The sequence below is a fragment of the Trichoderma breve genome, chromosome 1 (genome assembly GCF_028502605.1).
Source record: "Trichoderma breve strain T069 chromosome 1, whole genome shotgun sequence".
Taxonomy (NCBI): domain Eukaryota; kingdom Fungi; phylum Ascomycota; class Sordariomycetes; order Hypocreales; family Hypocreaceae; genus Trichoderma; species Trichoderma breve.
Window position 1 is genome coordinate 317,651 of NC_079232.1, and position 26,446 is coordinate 344,096.

At 47.2% G+C, this 26,446-nt stretch overlaps 10 protein-coding genes across 10 annotated transcripts; 5 read left to right on the forward strand and 5 right to left on the reverse strand.

Annotated features, from left to right (window-relative positions):
• Positions 1–581: 581 nt before the first annotated feature.
• Positions 582–1,998, forward strand: T069G_00108 (pyridine nucleotide-disulfide oxidoreductase domain-containing protein; the record flags this gene model as incomplete). Its single annotated transcript, XM_056167318.1, has 3 exons — positions 582–828; positions 938–1,753; positions 1,817–1,998. The coding sequence occupies 3 exons, from the start codon at positions 582–584 to the stop codon at positions 1,996–1,998; spliced, it is 1,245 nt and encodes a 414-aa protein (XP_056032634.1).
• A 211-nt stretch (positions 1,999–2,209) lies between these two features.
• On the reverse strand, positions 2,210–4,306 carry T069G_00109 (uncharacterized protein; the record flags this gene model as incomplete). Its single annotated transcript, XM_056167319.1, has 3 exons — positions 2,210–2,995; positions 3,072–4,154; positions 4,235–4,306. 3 exons carry the CDS (start codon positions 4,304–4,306, stop codon positions 2,210–2,212), a joined length of 1,941 nt encoding a protein of 646 aa, XP_056032635.1.
• A 2,753-nt stretch (positions 4,307–7,059) lies between these two features.
• On the forward strand, positions 7,060–8,634 carry T069G_00110 (uncharacterized protein; the record flags this gene model as incomplete). Its single annotated transcript, XM_056167320.1, has 1 exon — positions 7,060–8,634. One exon carries the CDS (start codon positions 7,060–7,062, stop codon positions 8,632–8,634), a length of 1,575 nt encoding a protein of 524 aa, XP_056032636.1.
• A 982-nt stretch (positions 8,635–9,616) lies between these two features.
• On the forward strand, positions 9,617–12,504 carry T069G_00111 (fungal specific transcription factor domain-containing protein; the record flags this gene model as incomplete). Its single annotated transcript, XM_056167321.1, has 6 exons — positions 9,617–9,842; positions 9,915–10,272; positions 10,326–10,542; positions 10,594–10,896; positions 10,951–11,436; positions 11,500–12,504. 6 exons carry the CDS (start codon positions 9,617–9,619, stop codon positions 12,502–12,504), a joined length of 2,595 nt encoding a protein of 864 aa, XP_056032637.1.
• A 147-nt stretch (positions 12,505–12,651) lies between these two features.
• Positions 12,652–13,752, reverse strand: T069G_00112 (catalase domain-containing protein; the record flags this gene model as incomplete). Its single annotated transcript, XM_056167322.1, has 3 exons — positions 12,652–13,250; positions 13,342–13,572; positions 13,656–13,752. The coding sequence occupies 3 exons, from the start codon at positions 13,750–13,752 to the stop codon at positions 12,652–12,654; spliced, it is 927 nt and encodes a 308-aa protein (XP_056032638.1).
• A 454-nt stretch (positions 13,753–14,206) lies between these two features.
• T069G_00113 (FAD binding domain-containing protein) lies at positions 14,207–15,463 on the forward strand (the record flags this gene model as incomplete). Its single annotated transcript, XM_056167323.1, has 1 exon — positions 14,207–15,463. The coding sequence occupies one exon, from the start codon at positions 14,207–14,209 to the stop codon at positions 15,461–15,463; it is 1,257 nt and encodes a 418-aa protein (XP_056032639.1).
• A 416-nt stretch (positions 15,464–15,879) lies between these two features.
• T069G_00114 (kp4 domain-containing protein) lies at positions 15,880–16,284 on the reverse strand (the record flags this gene model as incomplete). The annotated part of the gene is made up of 1 exon (XM_056167324.1): positions 15,880–16,284. One exon carries the CDS (start codon positions 16,282–16,284, stop codon positions 15,880–15,882), a length of 405 nt encoding a protein of 134 aa, XP_056032640.1.
• A 3,532-nt stretch (positions 16,285–19,816) lies between these two features.
• On the forward strand, positions 19,817–20,175 carry T069G_00115 (uncharacterized protein; the record flags this gene model as incomplete). The annotated part of the gene is made up of 3 exons (XM_056167325.1): positions 19,817–19,920; positions 19,983–20,003; positions 20,061–20,175. 3 exons carry the CDS (start codon positions 19,817–19,819, stop codon positions 20,173–20,175), a joined length of 240 nt encoding a protein of 79 aa, XP_056032641.1.
• A 415-nt stretch (positions 20,176–20,590) lies between these two features.
• On the reverse strand, positions 20,591–22,618 carry T069G_00116 (AMP-binding enzyme domain-containing protein; the record flags this gene model as incomplete). The annotated part of the gene is made up of 5 exons (XM_056167326.1): positions 20,591–21,066; positions 21,152–21,273; positions 21,348–21,442; positions 21,502–22,226; positions 22,300–22,618. The coding sequence occupies 5 exons, from the start codon at positions 22,616–22,618 to the stop codon at positions 20,591–20,593; spliced, it is 1,737 nt and encodes a 578-aa protein (XP_056032642.1).
• Positions 22,619–23,635: 1,017 nt separating this feature from the next.
• T069G_00117 (amidase domain-containing protein) lies at positions 23,636–26,094 on the reverse strand (the record flags this gene model as incomplete). The annotated part of the gene is made up of 9 exons (XM_056167327.1): positions 23,636–23,829; positions 23,924–24,000; positions 24,068–24,238; positions 24,360–24,475; positions 24,541–24,829; positions 24,922–25,021; positions 25,085–25,503; positions 25,571–25,956; positions 26,032–26,094. The coding sequence occupies 9 exons, from the start codon at positions 26,092–26,094 to the stop codon at positions 23,636–23,638; spliced, it is 1,815 nt and encodes a 604-aa protein (XP_056032643.1).
• Positions 26,095–26,446: the final 352 nt, after the last annotated feature.

Here is a 26,446-nt window from a genome sequence, read left to right on the forward strand (position 1 = left end):
CATCACTTATTCGCGATAAACACAAAAATACCGCATCGTTATTGCGCAGCTGAGACGTTCAAAAAGCGTCTTGCTAAAGTACGTGGTATTTTTGGGTAGCATTCGCAGATCTAGCCAGTGGTATGACTTCATGTTATTTCCGCATTAAACACAACCCATGAACTCAGGTTTTCAAGGTCAGGTGCCGGTCAGCTCTGCTGGCTTGTTGCTTTCAACCCGCCAACGAGACTGTGTCTCATTGCAAATAAATAACACTGTAAATAAATAGCAGTTTAAATAGATAATATGATAACTAAATAACACCCAAAAGTAAATACAACTCTCATTGCGCACATGAGGAAAATCGGTGATCCGTATGTGTTTGTGAGCAACGCATCAGGCACTCACATCTGGTACTAAGTTGTGCAAGGGTATATTGCGTAAACGTAGTGGCATCTGACGACAAAGTCTTACAGCGGGTGAAAAGCAAGGTTTGAGCATAAAGTAAGAACCTGGTCTCCCCTCATCCCGAAGATGTCGCGAACTCGAGAGACTTCAAAATCTATCACATCTTGACTTGATCTCTTTTAGTGACTGCCGCCATGAAATTTACAAGTACTGCTGCCTTTCTGTCGGCTCTAGCCAGCCTTTCCGGCGCCGTTCCAACGGATAACGTCTCAGGGCTAGCCGCTCGGCCTGATTATGATGTGATAATAGTCGGAGGGGGCCCTGCAGGGCTCAGCGCAGCCAGTGGCCTGGCCCGTGTTCGCCGAAATGTTTTGTTGATCGATTCGGGAGAATACCGAAATGCTCAGACTCGGCATATACATGATGTGATTGGGTTTGACGGTAGGTCATCTCTCCACAGATAGACTTATGCATACATGCGTATATAACGCTCGTAAAAAGCACAAACACACAAACAACCTTGTATAAAAGCATACCAACCAATGGGCAGGGGTCACGCCAGCATACTTTCGTTGGGTGGCACGCAAAGAGATCTCGAGATATGGCACCGCCAACTTGGTAAACGGCACCGTCACCAAGATCCAGCCAGAGGCGAATAATTCGTATTTTACAGTCTCTGCCGATTATCCCGGCGACAATAAAGTCACATTCACCACACGAAAGGTCGTTCTCGCAACGGGATTACGTGATTTACTTCCGTCCACACCGGGACTCATCGAGAACTGGGGCAAGGGCATCTATTGGTGTCCCTGGTGCGACGGGCATGAACATGCGGACCAGCAATTGGGCATATTAGGGCCTTTTGAGAAAGCTACAGATGCAATTCGCGAAATCATTTCCCTTAACCGAGATATTATACTATTTGTCAACGGCACGGACACACCTGAGCAACGGGCTGCGACTGAGAAAGACTTTCCCAAGTGGGAGCGTTACTTGAAGCTGCACGATATAAAGATTGATAACCGAACTCTTACATCTATTAAGAGGCTTGCCAATGGAACGACGGGAGACGAGGACCCTAGTCTACCATCCCATCCCGAACATGATCTCTTCCAGCTTAATTTCGAGATTGGCGCACCGGTGCTTCGGGCCGCTCTTTTGACCAACTTCGATACAGCGCAAAAGTCCAACTTGGGTGAAGAGACTGGTGTGGCCCTATATGGTGGAAGACTTGCCGCAGATCAATCTCGTGGCATGGTTACAAATATTCCTGGTATATTCGCCATTGGAGACGCAAATTCAGACAATGTCACGAACGTTCCCCATGCCATGTATAACGGCAAGAGGGCCGCAGTTTACATTCAGGGTAAGCTACATACTGAAGGCAAATATTTGACTAATCATGATGCTGATTCACTTGCTTATTTAGTTGAAATAGAAACCGAGAATGCAGAAGTAGAAGCTGAGGATGCGGAAATGGAAATCGAGAATGCAGAAGTACAGCTCGAAGTGGTGCTCGCAAAGCGAGATCTTCAGGATCATATGAGAGTTTTATGGGAGCGAATGAATGTGCCGGGTGACATACTCTACGCGGGAGCGTTTGATCAATGAGTTCGCCGATGACGAACAAATTGTACATGCATTTCTTAGAAAACAAATAGATACAGAGTCCCCAAGTTAATAGAGTTTATATATAAATACTATAACTGCCCGGGATGAGGATACGGCCTACACACTGCAAGTTGCCTTCCTTAAGAAGTATAATCCGGCTAAAAGGTATAATCATAGCCTATCTGTTATGTAATCCATGTCATTCTATGATTTATAGAACAAGACTCTCCGATTTCGTGGTCCCTGGGCTATTGGGAGCTCCTTCATCATCATCAATGTGCCACTGGTTGAGCATGCGCCGAGCTTCATCGCGCTGTGAATCTTCCAATGCAAACTGAGCAACAATAGCAAGGGAAAAGTTCGTTCGGACAGCATCTCCGCAAAATGGATTGATCATGTTTAGATATGTGGAGGCATTGAAGACCCCCGTCGCATATGCAGAAATTGCAGCCAGATGCGCATCAACATCTGATAGATTATCGGAACCGGCAGGGTTTGGAGGCCTCGAGAGAGCGATGATGAAAAGAACTGTATGGAGGATCATATGAGTGGCACTGTATATGGAAATCATACTCGAGGGGAGTGTTTCGTTATTGGCAACCATCCAGGGCCCGGATAGCGGGAGGACGGAAGATGGAGAAGAGACAGTGATGTAGGCGTTTTCGGGGGTATATGAGCATTCTGGACTCAATGTGATGATTTCGCAGTGCTCTTGGTGAAAATCCAGCCACCAGTCTTGAAGCTGTGCTAAGAGAGTGTTTACCCTTTCTTCCATGTCTGCTTTACGAGCTGTGGAGAGGTCGTGAACTCGATTTACTGAGTATCTCAGTGTTGCACCCCTTTGGTTCATGTATGGAAGGCGAAGCACTTTGGTTAAAGAGAGAAGGATATCGATGAGCCTGTCGTAGCATATCTTGTGTTTCTGCTCAAAGGGAATAGATAGCCACTCAGGCGAGGAGAATTTGGCAGCTCGGTTGTTCATGATGGAGTAAAAGGCCTAAAGAGAAATCATGTTAGTCAACAATAACGAAACCACCCGTCAAGATGCCTGGAAATAACACGGAAATGCTCACCTCTCTGACTCTTAACGAGCGCATCACACTATGTGCGAGTCCACTGACACATTGTTCCGGCCCTCGTTTCTCCAGCATCTCGGTGGCTGCCGCATGGTGAAGCAACTCCGCATTTGAACTCCCGCCTTGCAATGCTTCATAAAAGGAAAACATGATTGGAACGCATATTTCTGCAATTTCCGCTATACATGGTTCTTTGGATGCCTGAGTCTCCTCCGATACTGGTGCCGGGAGTGTCTTTTTTGCTGGTGATTTGAGTATCGTGGCACGATAAGTCTGTATTCCGGCTATGTACCACCTCACGGCAGCTATCTTGGCTCTTATATCATTGTTGGTGACGGCATGATATAATAATGCTGCAGCATGCATGGCGTATCTGAGCGAGGATGGCAGAGCATTTGTTGCAGCTAGGTGGGGGAGCTCGAGTATCCAGGATTGTGGCCTCTGAGAGGAATAGTTCCGACGGGAGCTGATGATGAGCTGAGCAAAGTTGCCAACGAAGCAATATTCATTGTAAGCTGAAGCGTCCAGCTCTGGGGGGATGTTGATGCTGTAATCGAAACCCTTGCCAAAGCAGTTGTCCTCGTCGAAATGGGAAGTATGCTCGGGACTTGGCTGGTATGTTGTGTCACAAAAGATAGTCTCGCTCTCATCATCGTTTGTAAGAAGATCAAGGTATGAGACTTCTTCTTCAATACCCGTTGTGCGGTTACAAGAGGCAGATGAGGCTGCGACAGGGGTGATCTCATCGCTTTCTTCCGTACTACCTCTTTGCTTTGTTGCATCATCAGTCTCTTCGCTTTCTTCCGTACTACCTTGTCGCTTTGTTGCATCATCAGTCTCTTCGCTTTCTTCCGTACTACCTTGTCGCTTTGTTGCATCATCTGTAGGGGCAGGCTTCTCTACTTGCTCCTTGGCTGTTTCTTTCGTGTCGGCAACTCTTCTCTTCTTCTTCTTTCGCGGCCCAAGCGATTTGCAGGCAACTTTCTCTGTCATGTCAAGAAAAACTGCCCCACGAATTGCTCCGGAGCACGGAAGCCCGAAGCGCGCGCATTTCTTACAACATCCGGCTCTCTCATCGCACTGCACCAAACCAGTGAGTTTTAAGTATTGTTCAACAGTCAAATGACCAACGGCAAAAGCGCAAATGACGTTGTACTTACCTTGATGCGGCGTGAAATGCACTGCTCACAGCCTTTGCTGCGTGGTTGGCGGCGCGCAACTCCCGTAGACATTGCGGAATGGAGCTGCTCAAAGGCTTTGGCGATGTCCTTGATATGGGTGCTATGGTGTTTGCCGGTAGGAAACTCCTCCAGTGTTCTGGTTGCTCTTCGTTTCTCTCTGCTTCACTGGTCCTCACAAAGGAGAGAGCACCAGATCTTATACAGCACTGGTCTTGGGTTGTAACGCAGGTCGTAAGCGGTGTGTTGGCGGGCATAATCGTCGATTGCACATCTTAAAGTGACCGCACACGTGGCATGACACCGCGAGCCCATTCAATTCTGGGCAAAGAGTTGCAAAGAGAAGCATTGGAAAAGAATAAAGCTTCAAAAGCCAGGTTCCCTGGGTGAGCTCGGTGGGGGAACACATGCTGAGTCCCTATTAACTAGCGAGACGCCACAATGCTGACGCCTCTTGGGACTTCGGCTGTCTAGGATGTTTGCCACGAGTTTCTCCGTGTCCGTATTGCGGGCTAAAGCCGAGCAGCATAACGAACTATAAGCCATGTCGAACCATCGTTTCGGTAGCGTTGAAACTAGGCAATATCCCCGCTGTAGCTAATTGCTGTGCACTATAGTTGATTTATGATCACGAGCAACTCGAAGGCCATGTTTCCACAACACATGAACGGCCGACAACTGTGCTACCGTTGTCTCCATGTCTTCGTATTTGCACGCAGATACGAGAAGAGTTGTGGGAGTTGTGGGAGTTGGTTACGTCATGACATAAGTTGTAATTATAATATTCGCTGACTATGGCTGATTACGCAGGGCGCATTTCCTAGTTTTGTGGATGGACGTGTGTTGATCTGGCCCCCTGCATATTCCGGAGTAAATTATCCTCCCGATGGATATATTCGGGTGGTTAAGGGGCTCTACTTGACTTCTATCCTGTGACAGAATCCATAAGGACGGTAATAAGGAAGTACTTGAGTCATTTCCGATCCTCCCTGTCAACATTATCAAACTGAGGAACCCTAATAAGGTTATATCAACACTTAATAACCTCATTCTAGAACACCCTTAACAGGATCTCTGTGAGAATCAAAGTTTGTCAATAAAGTTCTCTTGCGCTTGAAACTGAGGAGGGGAAGGCAAAAAACAAAGATATTCTTCCGATGTGGCGCCAAGTGAATGCACGAATTTTGCCGCTTAGTAAGTTGTATGGGACATGAACTATAACTTGCGACCCCCATGTAATGCAGTGACACTTGCCATGCTTGGATCAGCTTACGGACACTATTCTGATGGCTGTACGAGGTTAAATTCTGAGGACTGGAACCGCCAAGCCTTACCAAAGCATTATATGTAAGTGACTATAAAAGGACACTCCATATTGATGCAAGAGTTTGCGCTAGACTATCCACCAGAGTAGTCAGCGATTATAGTCAGGAGAGCCCCTTAGGTTTCCTAGATATTAGCTCAGCTGGATTTTGTCGACAACAGTAGTAATCAACATTCCGTCTCCTCTTCCTAGATATACCGCCAAGCGTCGTTAGAGCTAGCGCCTCATATGGCTTCTTTATGGCCGCAGGAATCCTGAAGCATATCGTGGACAGGCAACTGTGTCATGCCCATTGCTCTGGGGTGTATCCTCTGAGATGTAGCGGAAAGGTCGCAGCAAGCTTCACATTGTTGTTGACCTGAAATAGGAGAGGTGATAGAAAGACGCAAGGTCAGACGCCGACAAAAATTCCGGCACGCTGCCTTCCAAGGAGATATCCATTGCCAGTCGTGTTTCGAGAAGGCCTATGGCCGTACAGTAAGAGACTGTGTGACGGCGAATAGTCCGTATCGCCATAGCCAGAAGAATAGGACAGCTCTCCCCTTGGGAAAATTTTCTGCGCCTCGCCTCTTGACTGACCAAAATCATCTGTCATATTAATGTCGTGAGGAATGTATCGATACGCGTAGCGAGATTTTCCGTAGATCTTCTTATCGAATACCGAGACCGTGTCTGTGATTAGCTCTCCCTGGAATATTTCTGTTAAGACTAAACGAAAAGCTCTCGACATTTCCCACGGACAGCATTCCGTGGACTAACAAAAGCATCCGCGGTGGTTACGCTAGATTCATTGTTAAAGAATACACGAATACATACACCCAGCAAAATAACCATTCCTTCGACTGCGATTTTATAAGTTTTTAAAAAAAAATTGTCCGCCGTTGGTTGTGCTGTCAACACGAGTAAGACAGCTCATGGCGGAGTTTCGCCACAGGGAAAATTACCGAAAGAGGAAATTATCGCGACACTTGCATTAGGTCCGGCACGGCTCTCACCAATTACCCAAGGCGGAAATCTTCCCTCGACTATCGTCTGGTCTGGATCAACTTCATTGACCAAAAGAGCAAGAATCGATGTTTTCCGTCTGATTATATCATATTCCGGCGGATTTGGACGATACGGAAAAATGCAAAAGTCCGTATTTGTGAAGAGGCGTAGCTAGGCTTTACGTGCGGCATTCGCACTATTACGAGGTACTGACGATGAGTATTCACAACGCGGATCTTTGACGGATTTTAACTCTCTCTAGCATGGAATCAACATGTTTAGATATGTTGTTCAGGAGTTCGGGACCGGTCTCGGCAAGCCATGGCTCAAATCTGCTAGGAGAGGCTTGCGTAGGTAGTGGGCAGGATGGACAGAGCTGAAAAGAAGAAACAACATATAATATTGGTGATGCCCTCTCTAGAATTCAGCTTTTCCCTCTCATTCAATACACCAATTCAACTTTCATCCTCTTCTCTAAAATACCTAAATCGCCAAAATGCCAATCTCGATTACGATGCGCCAGCCGCCCAGCCTTCGGGACAAGAAAAGTGAGCTGGCTATGCGTATCAAACAGCCCTTCAACGTCGTGGCGGTTGGCGATCTTATACAAATGGTGCCATTTTCAAACAGAGATGAACCAGATATCCAAGCTCTTGTTCAGTTGATGCAAAAGTCTGACATCACCTTTGCCAATAACGAGAACACCATCGTTGATCGCCTTACCTTCCGCGGCCCTATTGCCCATATGGAGGCCGACAAAGACGTTGCAGACGATTGGAAGAACATGGGCATTGATATGGTCACAAGAGCTAACAATCACACCTTTGACTGTGGTGATCCTGGCCTTGTCCAGAATCTTGAGCAACTTCGCCGTGTCGGTATTGACTACGTCGGTACTGACTACAACACTGTTGAGGCACGGCTTGCTCGCTTCAAGACTACGCCCAAGGGTATCGTAGGCTTCATCGGTGCTTATTCAGAGACTGAGGATTACTCCCAACTTGTTGGTGTACCTACGCGCGACCCGATTGTTGTGACGCCAGAGCAGCTTGAACAGCTGAGAGCAATGCGGGATAGCATCCTCGCTCGCCGTAGTGAGGTCTCCAGACCACTTGGCCTGCCTAAACCAGATCCAGAGGGATCTGTTCTTGTTTTTGGACGACAGTTTCGAGTTAAGAACGCCAGTGCGGAGGCTGATGAAGAAGTGGCTGGCATCAAGAAACGCTTAGAACACCATCACGGATCGAAAGGTCCCATTACATACAAGAATAACTCCCTTCGTTTGAATGTTTCCCACAGCGTCACTGCGGAACAAATGCAACAACTCCGAGCCATCGCAGGTGTCGAGGCAAGCGATTCCGCTGAGACCCTTGAGGCCTTTGATCTCCGTTTCCGAGTGGCCGACAAGCCAGGAGAGTACGGCTATGAGATGGAGCCCCAAGACTTGCGCGATATTCTCCGTGAAGTCCGCTCTGGAAAGCAGTTTTCTGATTTCTTGAGCGTTACTATTCACTGGCACCAGAACCGGTTTTCGTTTCAACACTACTCATTCGACCATTACCCGCCCGATTATCAGGTCAAGTTTGCACATGAAGTCATTGACAACGGCGCCGATTTCTTCTTCGCACACGGCGTTCACACTCTTAAAGGAGTCGAGATATACAAGGGAAAGCCCATCTTTTACGGCGTCTCCAATTTTGTCTTCCAAAACGCACAGTTTCGCTCATGGCGTGACGATGCGGCTGGTCGAGTTCCTGCTTCACTTGAAGGCCCTGTCGTTGGAGACGGTGAGGTCAATGAGAATCGTTGGGCTTGGTTGGATGCACCAGAGAACAAGGAAGCTCTGCTAGTATCGGCAGATTACGCTGAAGGAAAGTTGTCTCGAGTTCTTGTCTACCCGGCAGATCTGGGACAAACGTATCGCAACGGCTCTATGATTGGCACGCCCACAAAGCCCACTCTCGAAGTTGCCAACGATATTCTCAGCCGTCTGTGTGAATACTCGCAGCCGTTTGGCACGAAGATTACGATTGAGGATGGGGTAGGAGTGGTTCACATTCCATCCGAGTAGATTAAGATCTGATAGTTTCTTACACACACAATTAAGCAGACAACTGGGACTAGCCCTCCAAAATTCCATGATTAGATAGAAATTGAGTCAATTTTCGATGTATTAAAGAATCAAATTCATTATAACGACCTGTTTCTATGCTAGTATGATCTATAAATCCCGGGAAGGAAATGTTCGCGATGTGGAGTGCCTGTAGATGAATACCGTGTAACCATGCATGCGCGCATTGGGGAAGGCTAATTCTGACATGCCAGGAATCCACTGTTTGAGATCGATCTTCATAGCCAATCGGGCATATGCAGGCAACTAGAGACGCTAAAACGTAGACTTGTTAAAAAAAATCTCACTGTGTCTATCTCAGTGGAATTTTGGCATAGTTGTTCTAAACTATTATGAGAGAATTAAGAGACTACGAAACTAAAGACGAAGAAAGGAAGGAACAAAGAAACAGAAGTGAATCAACACAACTGCTGTCGTAATCGTCGTCTGATGGTGCCGACGTCGTCATCAGGGTTACGAAGAAAGAGGACAAGTGGTCGCAGAAGGTAATATATCCAAGTACACTAATACCATAGCTAGATGTATACCAACGTCTACGTAATCTCAGGCTTGAAACCTAGATCTGCTTAAATTGGCGATACATGGACGTACGTAAGAGTCATCGTGTGCGAAGGATTAAGGAGGACTGCGTACCCGCTTTCGGAAATATAAGCTTGAGCGCTAAAAGACTCAAAACGTGACTCCTTGGTTAGTTCAGCAGTAGTCATCAATGCCGAAAACTAAGCTCATCATGCCGCAGGCCGTGAAGCATCACCTACTTCTATATTGACCAACCGTTGGGCATAGCCGGTTACTCTTACTATATAAACTCTGTTGCAGTCCAGACAACTCAACGAACATCTGGAGGGTCGATCGAGTTGAGCTCTCTTTAGTCTGAGCTCTCTTTAGTCTGAGCAGAGGGAAATGAAATTCTCCGACAACCATGTCAACAGCTGACCCGGCAGAGCAACCTCATGCTCTGCAGCCGCCTGCGAAGCCCAAGAAGCCTCTCTCATGCATCTCATGCAAGGTCCGAAAACTGAAATGTGACCACCAGAGACCGGCTTGCTCTCGATGCGTGCGAATCGAGGGCGAGTGCATCTACCCAGAGGCTAGACGCAAGCCGACTCTCCAGCGAAGTAACGTCAAGGAACTAGAGGCTAGGCTAGGTATGAATTGCTCATTTGTGTCACTCAAGCGTCTGATTGGTTGAAACACATAACGCTCACATGTTATGATAGCCCAAGTAGAAGGATATCTCAAGCAGGCTGGCCAAAGCAGCCTCGACACTGGCAAAAGCAATCTTCATGTTAACCCAGACAGCGAAGATGTCAGCAAAGATCAACACAGTGACGCTGAAACAGTTGGAGATGATGGTGATACCGACATTGATGAGCAGACTACTCCTGCTGATGACTTCTTGGCCCAGAATGACCCATTTGGTCGGGGCGAGACCGCTGACAGAACGACGCAAGAATCACAGCTGCCATATGAAACGCCGGGCATTGACGACCAAACTAGCAGTACTTTTAGTAATCGCCAACTGGTAGATCTGGGCATGTCAGAGTCTATACCGCCGTTTGAAGTAATAGAAGAGCTGTGAGTTGCTATTTTACCATATTTCGCAAGACAATTCCACTTACTTAATGGAGGCACAACTCTTTCTTTTCCACACAATATCACTACATGCCGGCAATACACTCTGGTAGATATTACAACGACTTTTATGGTGCTCCTCTAAGAAAACCGCCAATGTGCCTGCAATATGCCATTTGGGCAATGGGCGCTTTATGGCATCCCAAATACGACCGCGTCGCCGACATTTTCTATCAAAGAGCTAGGCAATACGCCCAAGCTGATGAAATGAAGGTTAGATACAAGTGCAAACCTTCAACGCATGAAATAGCTAACAAATACAAGGATGAAGGAGAGCATTTCATCACGATACGGCATGCTCAGGCTTGGGCACTCATCACTTGCTATGAAGCTAGAGCCATGCTTTACACTAGGGCGTCCATGAGCTCTGCCCGATGCTGCCGCCTAGTACAAATGATGGGTCTTGACAAGCTCGATATCTTAAATGATAATGGTCCAACAACCTTGGTCCCTTCAATCGACTGGACCGAGTTAGAAGAACGGAGAAGGGTCTTCTGGGTGGCTTTCTCAATCGATGCTCAGGGAAGTATAGCAACTGGCTGGCCTAGCCTCATTCATACTGAAGACGTACGTCGCCTCCGTCGAGTCTAATTCATCATATCACATACTGAACATGTATAGATTATGACGCGACTCCCAGCTAGCGAAGAAGCCTTTGCGTCTGGCCAGGAAGAACAAACGCCCTATTTGGACGAAGCTCTGACAGGCGCGCCTTATGGCGGCTTCAGTGCTTCGCTCATCCTTAACCACATATTGACGGCCATCATGTCCCATGTCCACCTAATAAAACCATCTGATCACCCTGAAGATATTATGAACGGCACATTTTGGAAAAGGCATCGTCGCCTGGATAATCAGTTGTCCTGCCTATTTATGTTCATGCCAGACAGGTTCCGCCTTCCTGATAACCTACGAGACCCTTTGGCTACCTATATCAACTTGAACTTTCACGCATCTGTTATATGCTTGCATCACATTGCTCTCGAGACTATCGAGAAGAATCAACTCGATGATTCTTTGAGGAAAGACAGCCTGTGTCTTTTAAAGAATGCTGCTGAGGAGATTGTCAGCATTGTTAAGATGACGTCTCACCGTTCATCGTTGTTTGTAAGAGCTTTCCTTTTTCTTTCAGCCTGCCTTGACTATGCAATTAACTAATAGAGTATACAGAGCAACCCGCTGTGTGCATTCTCGCTGTACTGTGCTACTACAGTATACGTGTATTTGGCCAAACAAGACCCATTATCTGAGATAAATCCCGCCGACATGTCCAGCCTAGAGCTGATCATTAATGCCATGGAAGCCATGGGACGCATTCACATGATTACATGTGCATTCTTACAGCAAGCATGCCTCGACATTGATAACAATGGTCTCTCTGGAAGCATCAAGCTCCCAATTCTCTACCAATATCGCAATCTCTTCGGAGGCCCGGCCTCAAACATTCCGCTACTAGCACGAAGCCCAATCTCAAGGCATACGCAAATGAGCTCCCCGTTGCCTGGGCGGCTTCCACTAGACAAACCCTTGGGCCAGAGACGGCCAATGCATTTGAGAATGACGAAATCCGTTCCACTATTGACTGGTGTAACAGCAAGCATGAGCCGCATGGGCATTACAGACAGCTTCCGGCCTTCTCTTGGGGCCATATCCAGGAATCTAACGCCTCAATCCACCGACAACGCACACAAAAGAAAGCGGCAAAATTCGAACTCTCAGCCATCTTCAAGTCGAATCGGTGGTTTAGTTGGAACGTCCGCGACCAATAGACGCACTGAAGACGGAGACTCAACTGGAAGCAATGCGATGTATCTCTCTATGACAACAATGGGACAACAGCAAGAAACAATGGTGAGACCTCAGGACCCCATGATGGATGGGGATTTTATGGTCCCTGGTCAGACAGATTCGCCCTCCTTTTCCTATATATCTCTTGGTCAGCCAGCGGGCAGTCTGTTGGACTCCGGTGGCAGTCATTCATTCCCCGGGGCAGAACAGAGCACTTTTTCCGATCATAATGAAGCCGACTTTCAGCGCTTTCAAAACGATACCCCCTCAGGATCATGGCAGCCTATGGATAATGAAGCGTTGACTTTTTCTGAAACGATGAGCTTTCCTACAGATGCAGATATAAGCGGCAATCCGTTAGACTTTTTTAACCATGACTTTACTTGATAACTTGGCCGGCGCATATATGGAACTGGAAGGCTTGGATTTTGGATGGACTGAATCTTTACTCACCAATAGAAAGAGGATTGTCTCTAAGCTGTAGACTAGGTACTTTATAAAAACTCCATTCTTCATCTTCATATCTGTTCTGGCCTATGCATTTCTGTGTTCTAGCCCGCTAATTAGATATGCTGCCGCTCTGTACTGGAGAAGTTGGTCATCAGATATTTCAACACCATCTACTCTCGGGATAGGATCGAAAATGATATACTTCTGCTGTGCCGTATTGTCATTCAATACGTCTACCAGACTGATGGTTCCCAGCTCCATCACCTTCCTTGTCTCTGGCCATTTGACCAAGGGATCACATGTTACGTCTCCTTCCTCCGCTATTTGGACTGTCAGCTTAAACTGAACTGGCCCTTTGCCAAGCAATTCTACGATCCCATCGTAGAGGTAGCTGGGTCCTTTGGCAGCTGCCTCCTCGGCACTCAGTTCTTGCACGCCTAACACAGGCTCAATTCGGTATCGAACAAATGTTTCCTTCTCAGAGGCGGCAACGAACTTGAAAGTATTGACTGCAAAATGCCTCTGGTGTGCAAAACTTGCTGGAAATGGTCTTGGTAGCTGTATAAAATGGGCCGCTTTGGGATGGTCCTTGATATACTCGGTGATGGTGCCATTTTTCAAGGCAGTGAAGAATTCAAGCGCCTCCTCGCCATTACTGCCAGGGGTACCATCTATACTATGAGCTAACAGATGCGGAAAACCATGTTAACTTCTTTTCTTCTCAATTTTAGGCCAACGCTATCGGTTTAGCAGCGAGGGGGTTCTTAGACATACCAATAATATCAGTATGTAGACGGCGTGGCGTCTCGGCTAGTAGAAAGCGAATGGCGAGACCACGAGGATTACTGCGTGGGTCCGAGTCTGGGATATTGGGATTTCCTGTCGACGAAGAAAAACGGGCAATCACAGGAGTTGAAGACTCATTAAAGTGTTGCGCCTTTGAGAGCGCCTTTGCTTGCGGCGAGGGTATAAAAACACCTTTGAGGAGAATTCCTTTTGCATGGCCTTTACATTGCTTCACGTATTAGTATAGGGGGCTAATAACCCTTCCATCAGAGATCATGGATCAGCCACCGTGAGGATCTTACCCGGGCGAATGCCTGGACGAGGTCCAGAAAGCGACCGTAGCGTCTCAGCAAGCTTTTTGCCAACATCTGCAACTGTTGGGTCTTCTGGGAGAGGCATGATGCTATTTACAAACAAAATTAGGCTTTTGTAGTATATTGATAAGTTCAATGTTGTAAATATCAAATCACAACAGAGTCTACAATCAACTGACACAAACTCCTAGCCTATTCATATATACTTACAACTTTGAGTACATTGAATGAAAGACGTAATATTTTCTTTTCTATCTTCCCTATTTACAGTTCCTACCGATTTTCATCAACATCAAACGAAATCCACGCCTTCGGCCTTCGGGCTTCTTTCTTCAGCGACACTTTTATGCCGTAGCGTCAATTCGTCAGCAACTCGTCAGCGAATCATGGTCGTTTATGCTCTTTCGGCTCTCGGGCTTGCGAAACAGCGAGTTTGGATCTGAAACCACCAGGAATAAAACTGCGTATAAAGAGACAATGGATGAAATCAATTGGTTCAGAAAAATGAATATAGATCATTCATGAATAAGTCGATCAAAATGGACGCACAATTTCTATCAGGCAAAAAGATCATTATTGCAGGCGCAGGCATTTCAGGCCTGTCTTTCACTCTCGCAATTCGACAACTCTGGCCTGCCGGTCTGGAGCCTCCACACATTGTTATTTATGAGCGTGATTCCGATGCTGTACCTCCCGGGCGAGAAGGATACAGTTTGTCTCTAGCTGGCTTCGACGAGACCGGTGGCCTCTATGCAGCTCGCGATCTCGGAATATTGGATGAGGTCCTCAGCCATGCCACTCAAGGACTCGGGAATCAATTCGTCTTCAAAGTGTGGAACAACTCATGGAATGAGCTGTTAAGCATGAAATTTAAGCCAGCAGCTGGCCTTCCTACCGCAGGAATCCGGATTGCAAGGAAGAATCTCCGAAAGGTCCTAACCAATGCTGTTGGAACCGGTCAAATTAAATGGAATACTGCATGTGTGGATGCAGAGAAACTTCCAAATGGGAAGATGCTGGTTATGCTCTCAGGAGACCATATACCGGCAAACAAGTCAACCACTGAGTGCGACCTCCTCATCGTTGCCGATGGAGCTGCCAGCAAAATTAGATCAAAACTCCGACCCAATGACACGCTGCAGTACGCTGGAGTTATGCAGAAAGGTGGACTAGCAGTTTTCCCAAATGGCATACCACAGCCTGTTGATAAGAACTGGGGAATGTTATTGTCAGCGGGCAAGGGAATGGCCTGCTTCTTGTCACCATACGATGAGACAAGCGTGGCATGGGGCATGAGTTATCGTGCACCAACCATTGAGGAGCCTTTGAAGCTAAGCGGCCTCGAAGATGCGCAAAAAGTTATAGATGAATGCAAAGAGCTTGGAAAAGAATTTCCCGAGCCATTCCAGAGCATCCTCGACGTTACAGATCCGAGAGACGTGTCTCGACTAGCTGCTAGAGATAAGCAACCTTTCAGTCATGACCTTTCTCTGGGACCAGTCATCTTGATCGGAGACAGCAATCACGCAGTCAGCCCATTTTCTGGATATGGAGCTAGTCTTGCACTCAAAGATGGCTGGGATCTCTCAATGCAACTGTGCAAAGCCAAGTCTCTGGCAGAAGCGGTCAAGGCCTATGATGCTATTAGTGTGCCACGGGCCAACAAGGTGCTGAAAGAATCACATCAAAGGATAGATATGGGTCACGCGACTGGTCTGAATTATCTGGTCAACAGGAGTCTTCTGGGTATTGGAGGGTTTGTTTTGGCAGTCAAGGAGGCCATAAGCTTCTTATGAAGTCGAGCGAATGATCCAGTAAGATGTTTACAGTAAAGGATAATCGCTAGGTATTGAACTGCATTGCTAATGGTCAGAGGTCTTTGTATGGTTACTTCGTTGTCTACACTCAATGGCATAATTGTTCAAGATTTCTATCTGCTGTTGTACGTCTATACGAGCGTTTTTAAACCAATCATTCACATACGAGCTCTCATAACGTTATCGATATATAGAGTCAGAAAAGTTTACAGAGTCATCAGGGGGAGAATATGAGATAGTATAAAATATAGCAATAACCAAGAGAGTGACAGAGTCAAAGGGAGGGTAATCTGTTATAGGGCTTAGGCTACATTCAAGTATTCCGCGTAGCGTCCCGAGTCGGTCTAATCAAGCCCCCCTTGTCAAAATGCTCTGTAGGCTGACAATGTGACCCCTTAGCAAAGCCCATTGCAGCCGCCAGTCGAACCAACGTAGTTGATGGTAAGCTCGCCATGGTCGTTAATGTTGTTATCGCCGCTGTTGAAAAACACGGGGACACTTCCGCAAACAGTGCAACCGTGATTGACAATGTCTTGCACAAGCTCCTTGATCAGGTCTCCGGTGATGCCACCGGTGCCCTGGAGGAAAGCGCAGATACCAGTTCCAAGGGAAGATTCCCAGCAAGCAATGTGCTCACCGTTTTGGTACGTGCGTCCAGTGTCGATGCCTTGGACGGAATTAAGGATGTCCGTAGTGCGGCCTCCGGTGTTGCCACATTGCGAGCTTCCATTACAGTTGATGCCCTGTGCCATGGCTCCAGCAGCCAAAGCTGCGATGATGACTCCCTGAGTGAATTGCATTCTACATATTCAATAAGTTAGTTCTTTCTTTCATACGGAGAGAAAGGGTGATTTTGAAGAACACAACGCACTTGTGCTGGTGATTTCAAGTTGGACAGAAAATGGGCTTAAGTAGGAGGTTGGTAGTGGTAAGGTCGTGATGATGCTGAAGGCTGGTTGTTTGTGAAGACTGGCAACTCGAACCTGGAAAAAGTGTATCAGCTCTGTATTTATATCTATTTCTTCGGCTACACAACTATTTCAAGACTTGCCAACCCGCTCACAATTAATAATAGTGTAAGCTCCGACGGCTTTCATCTCCAAGCAGTTGTTGCTCATGCCAGCCATATTCGCTGAACCACAACCGAGCAAATCATACATCATAAGCACATGTACCACGTCAGACAATATCGCACGGGGCAGAAAGAGTTATATTATTGATTAATGATCTAAGACACACACTTGCGGTCAGAGTGTTAATGTATATGACATCTACCATCAGGGGATTCCAATTTTCATTACTTCATTAGACGAATAGTCGAGATATACAGACAAGCCTTCCTTTATTGCAAGTCTTTACAACTTTTTAGAAACTCTTGTCTGTTTTATAGAAGATTTTTTTTATCATCTAGTAAACTAGTTGTGTAAAACCCTATACGTATCGTGCCATCCCTATAGTAGCTCGAATGCTAGGTTGTCCGTACCTGTGTCATATCTAAGTAGTAAGCCAGACAAGGAGGGTCCATATAGGTCCTAGGAGGAGCATACACACTCAACAGCGACGACCCGGACCGGGAAGAAAGCTCCAAAATTACAACCCCCATTTTTTCGAGGTAATTGTTGCCGGCAGTGCACGATGGACACGGGGGATTTCCCTCTTGGGTTGCAATGTTAAGTCAACATCATTATCCCTTTATAAGCACTAGCACCATTACAGAAGTGAGGGAGAGTCTGATGTGGTTGTGATACTGTAGCGCAATGACATGTCGTATAATGCGGGATCTGCCGCTCGGGGTTAAATGTCGATCAAATGAGATGAAGTCTGGCATACAGTCTCTGGTTGAGCATTGAGATGCATTGAGATGCATGAGCTGCATTTGGAATCATTTGGAATCATGTTATAAAGCTAATGTAAGTTATGCATCTCGTCTCTTTCTCCCACGATAGCGAGTCACTTGAGCAACTCTATCATCAAACAAAATTTCGTCTCATTGCTATCTACGACAATGAGGTCGTCTTCTGCTAATAATTGCTGGTGTGGAGAGGATGATTCGCCAGAAGATAATATATCACGGTCTTGATGCACCAAGTTGGTGTCGTAGATGAAAAGGTTGCAATTGTGTACTAGTGAATGCATATGACTATAGCAGTTATTTGCATCATATATTTCTTGTCCTAGAAGGGCAATAGCTGTCCGGCTGCAGTCGATGTATATCCGCTTCACTCATTGTATACCTTTCAATGGGTGAACACCAAGTTGTTCAGTATTGCACAACATTTTTGGTTCGCCGTCGCTCCCACTGAGCTCAAATCTCTAGTGATCGAGACCTATCGTTGTCATTTAAATTGATAGTTCACAGGCGCGCAGACTTGAGCGGGTATTATAACCCCGGAATTATTCCCTGGTGTTGCAGATTGAGAATTCATAGTTGATGACTTGTGGACTAAATTCAAAGGCTACTCTATATTATTATGCAGAGAAGTATTTACATATGCTCATCCCTAAGATCCATTTCGTGCACTACCTAGCAGTCGTCAATTGGGCAATTCTCCGACGCCAACCCGAGTCTTTCGACAATACGATCCCAAACTCATTACTCATATTCACCCCGGAAAATATATTTTGCCCCTCTAGATAGATACCTGATCAATCTGGCAGTAACGTTCCAAGCCTGGCGAGAAGTTCGCCCCAGAGATAGCCCTAACGAGATCGGAGATCGGGTATAGGTATAGGTTAGGCGCGGGGCAAGGCTGTGGCAATTATCTAAATAGATAATTGATATTGGCTTGTTGCCCATGAATCTTTGACATAACTATATACATACATATCCCTTCGTGCTGCGAAATGAGTGTATGTTATCCGTACCATGATGGATGGTTGCCGGAATGCCTAAACATCTGTATATGGATAATAGCTTCTACCTATGTATATCAATGACATACTTAGATGACTTCGCTTGACTGTTATGATTGGGGTGTTGGGATGTCACGTTATGGATGTCTCACGCGAATCTCTGTGCATGCATTGATTGCCGATGCATCGGGATGTGGAGTTTTGCGCTTCGTGTGACAGACTAGATACTAGTGTATATTCATAAAATCCTTTAGAATGAAAAAATTGGAAACATGCGGTTACAAATGTTGAGTTTTCGTGAATTCGAGACGTCAGGCAGTTGGGCTGACACAGATGGATACACAGTTGTCTTACGGTCGCCCACTTTTTGGATGACGGCAATATTAATGAATGAACCTTCGCAGGAATTTTAAACCATTTACTCAAACAATGGTCAAAAGGCCTCCAAAAGCCGTCATTTTAGAATTCTGAGTGTGCATCTCGAACAAAAAAGGCCGGCAAGCCTTGGCAGACGCCTTATGGCACTTGTCGAACGCCTCGTGGTAGCAACGCCTCGTTTTGACCAGGCTGCCACCAGGTTCACCTCACAATTCAGCGCCAGGCACCAAAAGTGTGGCTTATGACGTTGGCTTCTGGCTTCTGGAACCGATCTAATAACGAATTCTTTATTTTTTCCCACCCACCTCATAGAATTTGCCGCCCGGGTACCTGAATGGAGGTGTGGGTGTTGTTGCACTGGGCCAGGCACAACAGACGAACGACAGCCGGGCTCAATCATCACTGACGAATTCACATTCACAGCCACTTTTTCATTGCCAGGCATAAAGCATTGAAGCGGCAGGTGACGCGGAAACCAGTTCGGAGCGTACCTTTTTCATCTTCACCGCTACCCTCACCTTACACACCGACCTAATGATCGGCACTCAAGGCCAATAATATACCGAAATATTCGACCCTTGTGTGAAAGAGCATAAGCGCAGGTTTCCTAGCGCTTTCGCCTTGAAAACACATCCATGGGTAATAGTAGAGTTCCGCGAAGCCACTTGCTGCACCGCCCTAGTTCGTTCCTGTCTCTCGGTACTATTCACTTTGCTATTGGCACAGGAACGATGAAAAAGGCTTTTAAACAGATTAAATGTATCACCTGCACTGATCAAATGGAACGAATGCTCCAGGCCATGGTCATTAAGTTTGAGAGGCCTCAAGGGGGTGTGAATAGAAATAGTTCAGATCTAGGATATTAAAGCCATCATGCCTATGAAACCAGGCCTCTCAAATATAAAAGATATCAACCTTTCTCTTCAATAATAGCATTGTTCATAATTTACTGAGCTACCGCCTACCAATCCAATAAACGCCAAGATAAGATTCGCACCTTTGATCCAGCAGCTGGATACGGCCTTTTATTGAACCAACCGTCTTAGCTGTTTGGCCTACCGTTTTGCTCAACACAAAGTTTCTCTACTATTTTCAGCGATCATGTCTGGACGGGCTCCTTCCAACTACAACTACGACCCGAGACGGGGCTCTAGCACCCGGCCCGCCAATGGATACGGCCAGGGCCAGGGCCAGGGATCGACAAGGTAAGATCAGGACCAACATCGGACGCTAAAGCCGCGACATCGCTAATCATGCTACCGTATAGACAAGGTCAAGGACAATCAAGGTAGGATTTTGATCCGGATATCACACCAAGACCTGACGTTTCTGATCACGAAGACAGCAGAACCCCTCAGTCATACGCCATGACCGAATATTTGAAAACCGCCCACAGGCACGAAACCTGGGACTGGGAGAAGAAAGCCAAGGACAGGAACGACAAGAACCAAAGGCTTTAGGAAGCTAGCTTGCGATTAATTACATGCATCCCGAACACCTTTAATTCATGTAAGTCTGATCGATCATGTCGTCATATCATCTTATCATCATCATCTCAAAACATACATATACCTGCCGGGGATTGAAGCTAACAATACAACAGTCGTAAATCACCAAATGCGCCATCATACATATGCTCGGACACATATACAGATACCAACGCCAGAGTCATTGAAGCTGCAACAGATCGCACCCTCTTCGGGCTCTTTGTCGCATGGCTGGACCATGCGACATGCCTCTTTCTCCTTTCCCCTTTCTTCTTTTTCATTTTCTTTTTCATTTTCCTAGTTCTTAGTTGTTCTTTTTCTCTTTCAGTTTCTTTTTTTCTTTTGTGTTTTTGTTCTCGTTTTTGTTTTCAGTTTCGGTTTCGGTTTCTTATGCCTCGGCCTTGAAATCAGCTCGCTGTAAGCCAAGCCAATCCCACAGCTTCGTGTCTGCCTCTTCCGGAGCAGGCATACTTCCCCAATACTCCACCCCAGGGATAGAATTCTCAGCAGACCACGATTTCTCCACTCCGAAGCATTTCTTAATAATTTGGTTCTTTATAGGCTTATGTGACACCGTCTGCGGCATCTCTTCTCCAGGGCCAAGGATCTTGACCAGCACGGGAAGCATATATTTCGGCAATGTCTCGTTCATATCGGCACGGAGGCGAGCGAGGTCGATTATTCGTTCGCCATGTCTGCTCTGCAACTTCTCCTGCTCGCGAGTGAGGCGTACGACGGCGGCGCATATTTGTTTTGCTTCGTGATCTGGCACGCCTAGGACGCAGGCTTCGGTCACATAAGGAAGAGCTGTAAGTGCGACCTCTACCTGGACGCTGGGAATGCGATAGTGGCGAAACAATATGTCTAGGAAGATACTAATCAGCAACTAGGGATCCATTGGGAAAGAGGTTTGAATAGAGGAGGAGTAATTTGTGGGAAAGGGTCATACAGTCGGTGTTGGCACGACCAGAGAAAATGTATTCCCCGCCTTTCAGCTCAGCAAAGTCTCCCGTTTTGAAATACCCCTCGTCGTCAAATGCAGCTTTTGTTTTTTCCTCATCACCAATATAGCTTTGAAAGCATTGTTAGCAGTGTTTCTTTTTTCCCTAAAAGTTAGGCAGGCGGCTTGTTTAATATAAACTTACTGTGTTAGCATGAATGGGCTCTTGACGCAAATCTCTCCATGGTCCCCATCAGACAGCTTGACTTTGATGCCTGGAAATGCGACACCGATTGCATCCTGTAAGCTCACTGTTAGTTTATTGGCAACATTGGAAGAAACATCATTGTAAAGCATACCGATCGTTCTGTGCCGTCAAGACACTTGAAGGTTGCAAGCCCTCCAACTTCTGTTGATCCGTAAACATTGTTGAAGACCAATCCCGTTCTGCTCTTCCAGAATTTCAAGACTGACGGTGAGACCATCGCGCCAGCACAATGAATCACACCAATCCTCTTAAACGCCTTAAGATACTCTTCCTGCTCATCTTCGCTCTGAGTCTCCAGCCACTCCTTCATCTCGCGCAGGACGCCAGGCGTAAATCCCGTTCCCGTGATCTGGTTATTGCGGAAAACTTTCCAGATACTCTCTACGCCGGCTCGCTCCCGAAGGATGTGAACCTGCTTGCCCGTGAGCATGGGCTCAACCAGGCTGATGGCACCGCCGAGCCAGTGAGGAGGGCGGAAGCAAACAGTCTGGCAGTTTGCAGGCGCATCCGGTTGAAAGACCATGCAGATTCTAGGCAGAACAGCACCCTTTGGAGGCCCGGTGGTGCCAGATGTGAAAATCACCAGACCAGGCCCCCGAGGATCCATGTTGAGCGTCTCATCGATAGTAACGTCAATATCTTTTACAGGTTCGGAGTCGCACACAATGGGTATAGATATAGTCTTGGAATCGGTCGGGCCGTTGGAGATGGAAGCAATTCGTTCGGCTTTCTCGTAACAATCGCTTCCCGCGAGTATACACGATGCTTTGGAGCTGTTGACGAAGTATCGGGCCTCTTCGGGGAGAATGCCAGATCCTAGAGGAAGTCATCACAATTGATTAGCTTAGACTCTTCCTAGCATTAATTCCAATGTTGTCTTACTACGTACCAAAGGGAATAGGTGCTCCTCCCAGCACACGAGTCGCAAAAAAGGCAACGATAAACTCATAGCCGCTCCTTGTCAGCACAGCAACATATGGAGCCTCATCTTTAAAGACGCCTCGTTCGGTGAATGCTGACGCCGGCAATTGCTGTCGCATAAGGTCGCGCATGCGCAAAATGTCTGCGATGAGCTCCTCGAAGCTCTTTTCATACCCAAAATGGTCATGGATATAAGGTCTTTGGTTGGCGCATCTCTTGGCGGAGCGGAGGAACTGGACTAGGAGGAGGTCATTGGGGAACTTTTCCCTGGCAGATCCAACTGCCATGGCTGCGGTTTGCGGGAGAGGCCGCTGTAGTAGCTTCAATGCTAGGGCAGTTTGTGTTTCGTCCCCCTGGTTGTTTGTAATTGCACTTTTATATAAAGTAGTTATCGTCAAATATCATCCAGTGCGTGCTTTTAGTATCAATGGTATAAATGAGATGGATGATGTCAACTATGCGGGACTTGGGAATGAGACCATGAGCAAAGACAGCGCCAGCCGCCGATATAAGTAGCGGCAGAGAAGGCCAATGCATCTAGCAAACAGCCAAGCCGATGCCCTAAAATTTATCATCCAATGCTCTTCTCCATCGTCAATGCTCTCTCTCTCTCTCTCTATCGTCCACCCAACGATAGCTTCCAGAGCAGGGTCATCGGACAACGGAGAGCGACCGAAGGGCTGGTTGTTTGCTTGCTTCATCCTTGCACCATGCAATGCAACTAAGGTAGGCTTCCATCCTGGCAAGGTTGGGACTTGGAGCCGCCCGCGGCTCGTGTCCACAACTTCCGCTCGTTAGCCCGGCTTCGGCCGACAGGCGAATCGTCGTCGATCGCCGGTGACACGATCCAGACGCCCCCAACCCTCGGATGTCTCATCTTAGCCCATGGCTATTGTCTCTACAGGCTGTGGGCTCTCTTCTCCGCACAAGCTCTAGTGTCTGAATATCCTCCTCAACGCCGATATTGTCTCAAACTCAACATCTACAAGCGTCACCCGGTGGAGAGATTGCGCATTTAACCACATATTGTGGCGCTCGGCCAGGCTCGAATACGGTATCGCGGCAGCCTCACAATCCCCGCATCCATGGAACGAGCAACAAGACATCCGAAGCCCCTGTTGCATGTTGCATAGCGAAGCGTGTCAAAGCCCAGCTGAGCGCCTCAAACGTGCCAATTCGCTTCCGATCTATCGCATCGCACAGCATCTTAGCGGACCCGTGCGTCTAAACTAGCCGGGAACCCATGACACACACGTGTACTCGTAGACAACCGTTTTCTATCTCTACGCTTTATCTTGCGCTTTTCATTCCGGTTCATACCCTTGAGGGAACGCCCAACGCCCAGTATCAACCCGCGACCGCCATTCCGCACCTCCTAATGCCGCCTTAGCTAGCTGAAGGATCATGATGTCGCTGCCATGAGGGCCCATGATAGAGCCAGTAAACGGACGACTCTCGCTTTTATCGGTTACTCGCGAGTGGTAGGATGTCTGTGCGACTGTGATGTTCATCGTCTCGTCAGTACAGCGTTGCTCAAAGGGGAAGGACGACAATGGGAGAAATGACGCCAAGGTGTTCGAGAAGAAGCTCACAGGGAATAACAAGATGCGGCAGTCCTAAAAGAGGCGCGAGGACTTCGGGGCCAATGCCGTCGATTCTGGTCGGCGGTCTAGATGATGTTAGCTGCATGCACTGAATCCTGCAAGTAATATACAGAAATCATGTCATCAACCCACCGTGGTAAGTCATCGCGATACTGCACTGTATGAGGGCCGAAGGGGAGGACCATGATAGTCTCCGAATCCCCGAGCGTCGACATGATGTTGTCGCCAAACCATTTCCTGAACACCTCGATGCGCTCGTGGTGGATGTTGTAGTCCTGCTTCGTTTCGTTTTCGCCGATGCCCCTGATAGCCGGCTCTTTAGCATTACTCGTACTTCACCTACGCTCTTGACCTGCTTACTGCAGTCATGCCTGTCCAAGTCCTGGGTCATGGATATCGGGCATGCAGTGAGCTTACCACTTACCATCTAAAACGAGGTGTCGCCTCAACGTAGGGTTCGCGACCAAACTTGTTTTTGTAATCACTGCGGAAGTCTTCGTACTCGTGATAAAAATCAGAGCAAAAGGAGCTAAAGGGAGCCTGCGTCATATTTAGCAGGTGACGGGAGATCGGAGAAATTAATACTTGGCAAATTTCTTACACACCTCCTTCATGTGGTCTTCAAGGGTTTGCCCGTTGGCCTCCTTTGGCGGATGGGCGTCCCAAGCATCGGATAAGCGCATCTTGTCAGCTTTGACTCCAAGGAAATGCTCCAACATGGCGACAAATTTATTGTCTTTAGCCTGGTCACTTTCAGTGGTTGAAGCAAAATCCAAAGGATATATGATGCGCTTAGGAAATGGCATGTTCGCGTTTGATGTGTTCAATGTGAGCTGAGCAATACTGAGCAGGTGGTGTAAGTTGCGATTCAGCAAGCCAATTGCAGCATAATCCCTATGCAGTAATATCAGGTAATTAGTCTCAATGCTCACACAAAAACGAAGGGGAAGAATATTGTCCCAAAATATTCATTGCTCAAGGCTTACTGCGAGTCATTTCTCCATCCCTGCAGAGATGCAGCCTGGGCAGAGGCTCTGATTGAATATACACCATGAACACGCGCCTGCTCACGAACTCCCTCAAAAGCTAGGCTCATAATCAGCAAACTTCATGTCTTCTCATTCACAATAAGAGCATAAAAGCACTCACAGTCTTTCGCAATGGCATATTCCATCCAGTCATAGCCGCAAACACTTGCTCCCGCACCAGCACCGCTTCCACCAGAATCTTGATAACCATCCCCTCTTGGATTCCACGGAGCCGCCACATCTACCCATTCTCTCCCCGAATCCAGCTGCGATGATTTAGTCTTGCCCACGATTATGGCGCCCATGTCAATTAGTTTCTGGACGAATTCTGCCGTCTCAGAAGCTTCAGTGCCATACAGCTGAGACCAGGACCGGCTCGACAGAGTTGTCTGCACACCTTTCAGCGATGCGGCGTCCGTGATGGAAATGCGGACTCCAGAAAGCGGCTTTCGAATTGACGGTGCAGCGTGATAGAGCCGAGATGGCACGGCAATCGACTTCGATGAACCATTGTCAGAGAGTGATGACAGCGCTTCGAACCTGAATTTCGCGTCAGACGCATCTATCTTGGCAATCGAACTTATTTCATCAATTGAGCAATACATACCCGTCGTCAGTACCATTGATACTATTGGGAATCACTCCAAAAGTGAATGCATCCAAGAAATCATCGTACAGTCTCCATGCCTGGTAAAGATTTGGCCCATGCAGAAAATACGGACCCGAAGGCAAATCTTCAAAAGCAGCAACCTCAACCTCGGGTCGCTGCAAACTGAACAGAGCTCTGCTGCGGGGTGCTGGATTATGGACAAAACCAATCGTCTTGTTCTTCTCAGGCTTCTCTACCAGGATGCCACCAAAGTCAGGCTGAAAGACATCGTCTACTGTTGCAAATAACTGCAGGATGCCCTCCAGATCCGTATTGATCTCAGTTGTCGTGAGGAGAGTGACGGGAATAAGCGCATCGGGATTGATGGTCTCCTCAATTGTGCCCTAAACAACAACCATCCAATGTTAAAAAACAGTGAATTCTGACGACTCGCAATTGACGGACACGTCGGATCATACCAATTTCTGAGGATGAAGCAAATACTGGGAGCCCGCTATGACGACGGTGAAGAGATTCTTCATGTTCAAGCCTGGCGCTGATGTCGCGTGGTTGGGCTTCAGCAGAGAGAATTGGAGAGAATCAGGAAGCTGATTCTGGAGCAAACGCCGCGCCCATCCTAGATATTTGCTCATCTCCTCTCACTCAAGACAATTGAATGCCTGTTTGCACCACTTCAGTTGTGAGAGGGAAACATGCCAGAAGATAGGAGACACGGAACACGGCAGTCACTGTAATGCATCTTCCACTGCTTAAACAGTGTCTCACTGTGGATGCCGTGATTGGTTGGCTGTGCTCAGATCCCTGTTTGCGTGTAGCACTGTGACAAAATACTAAGAAATTAGCGAGGTAAGATGAGCGCTCACTCAATAATAG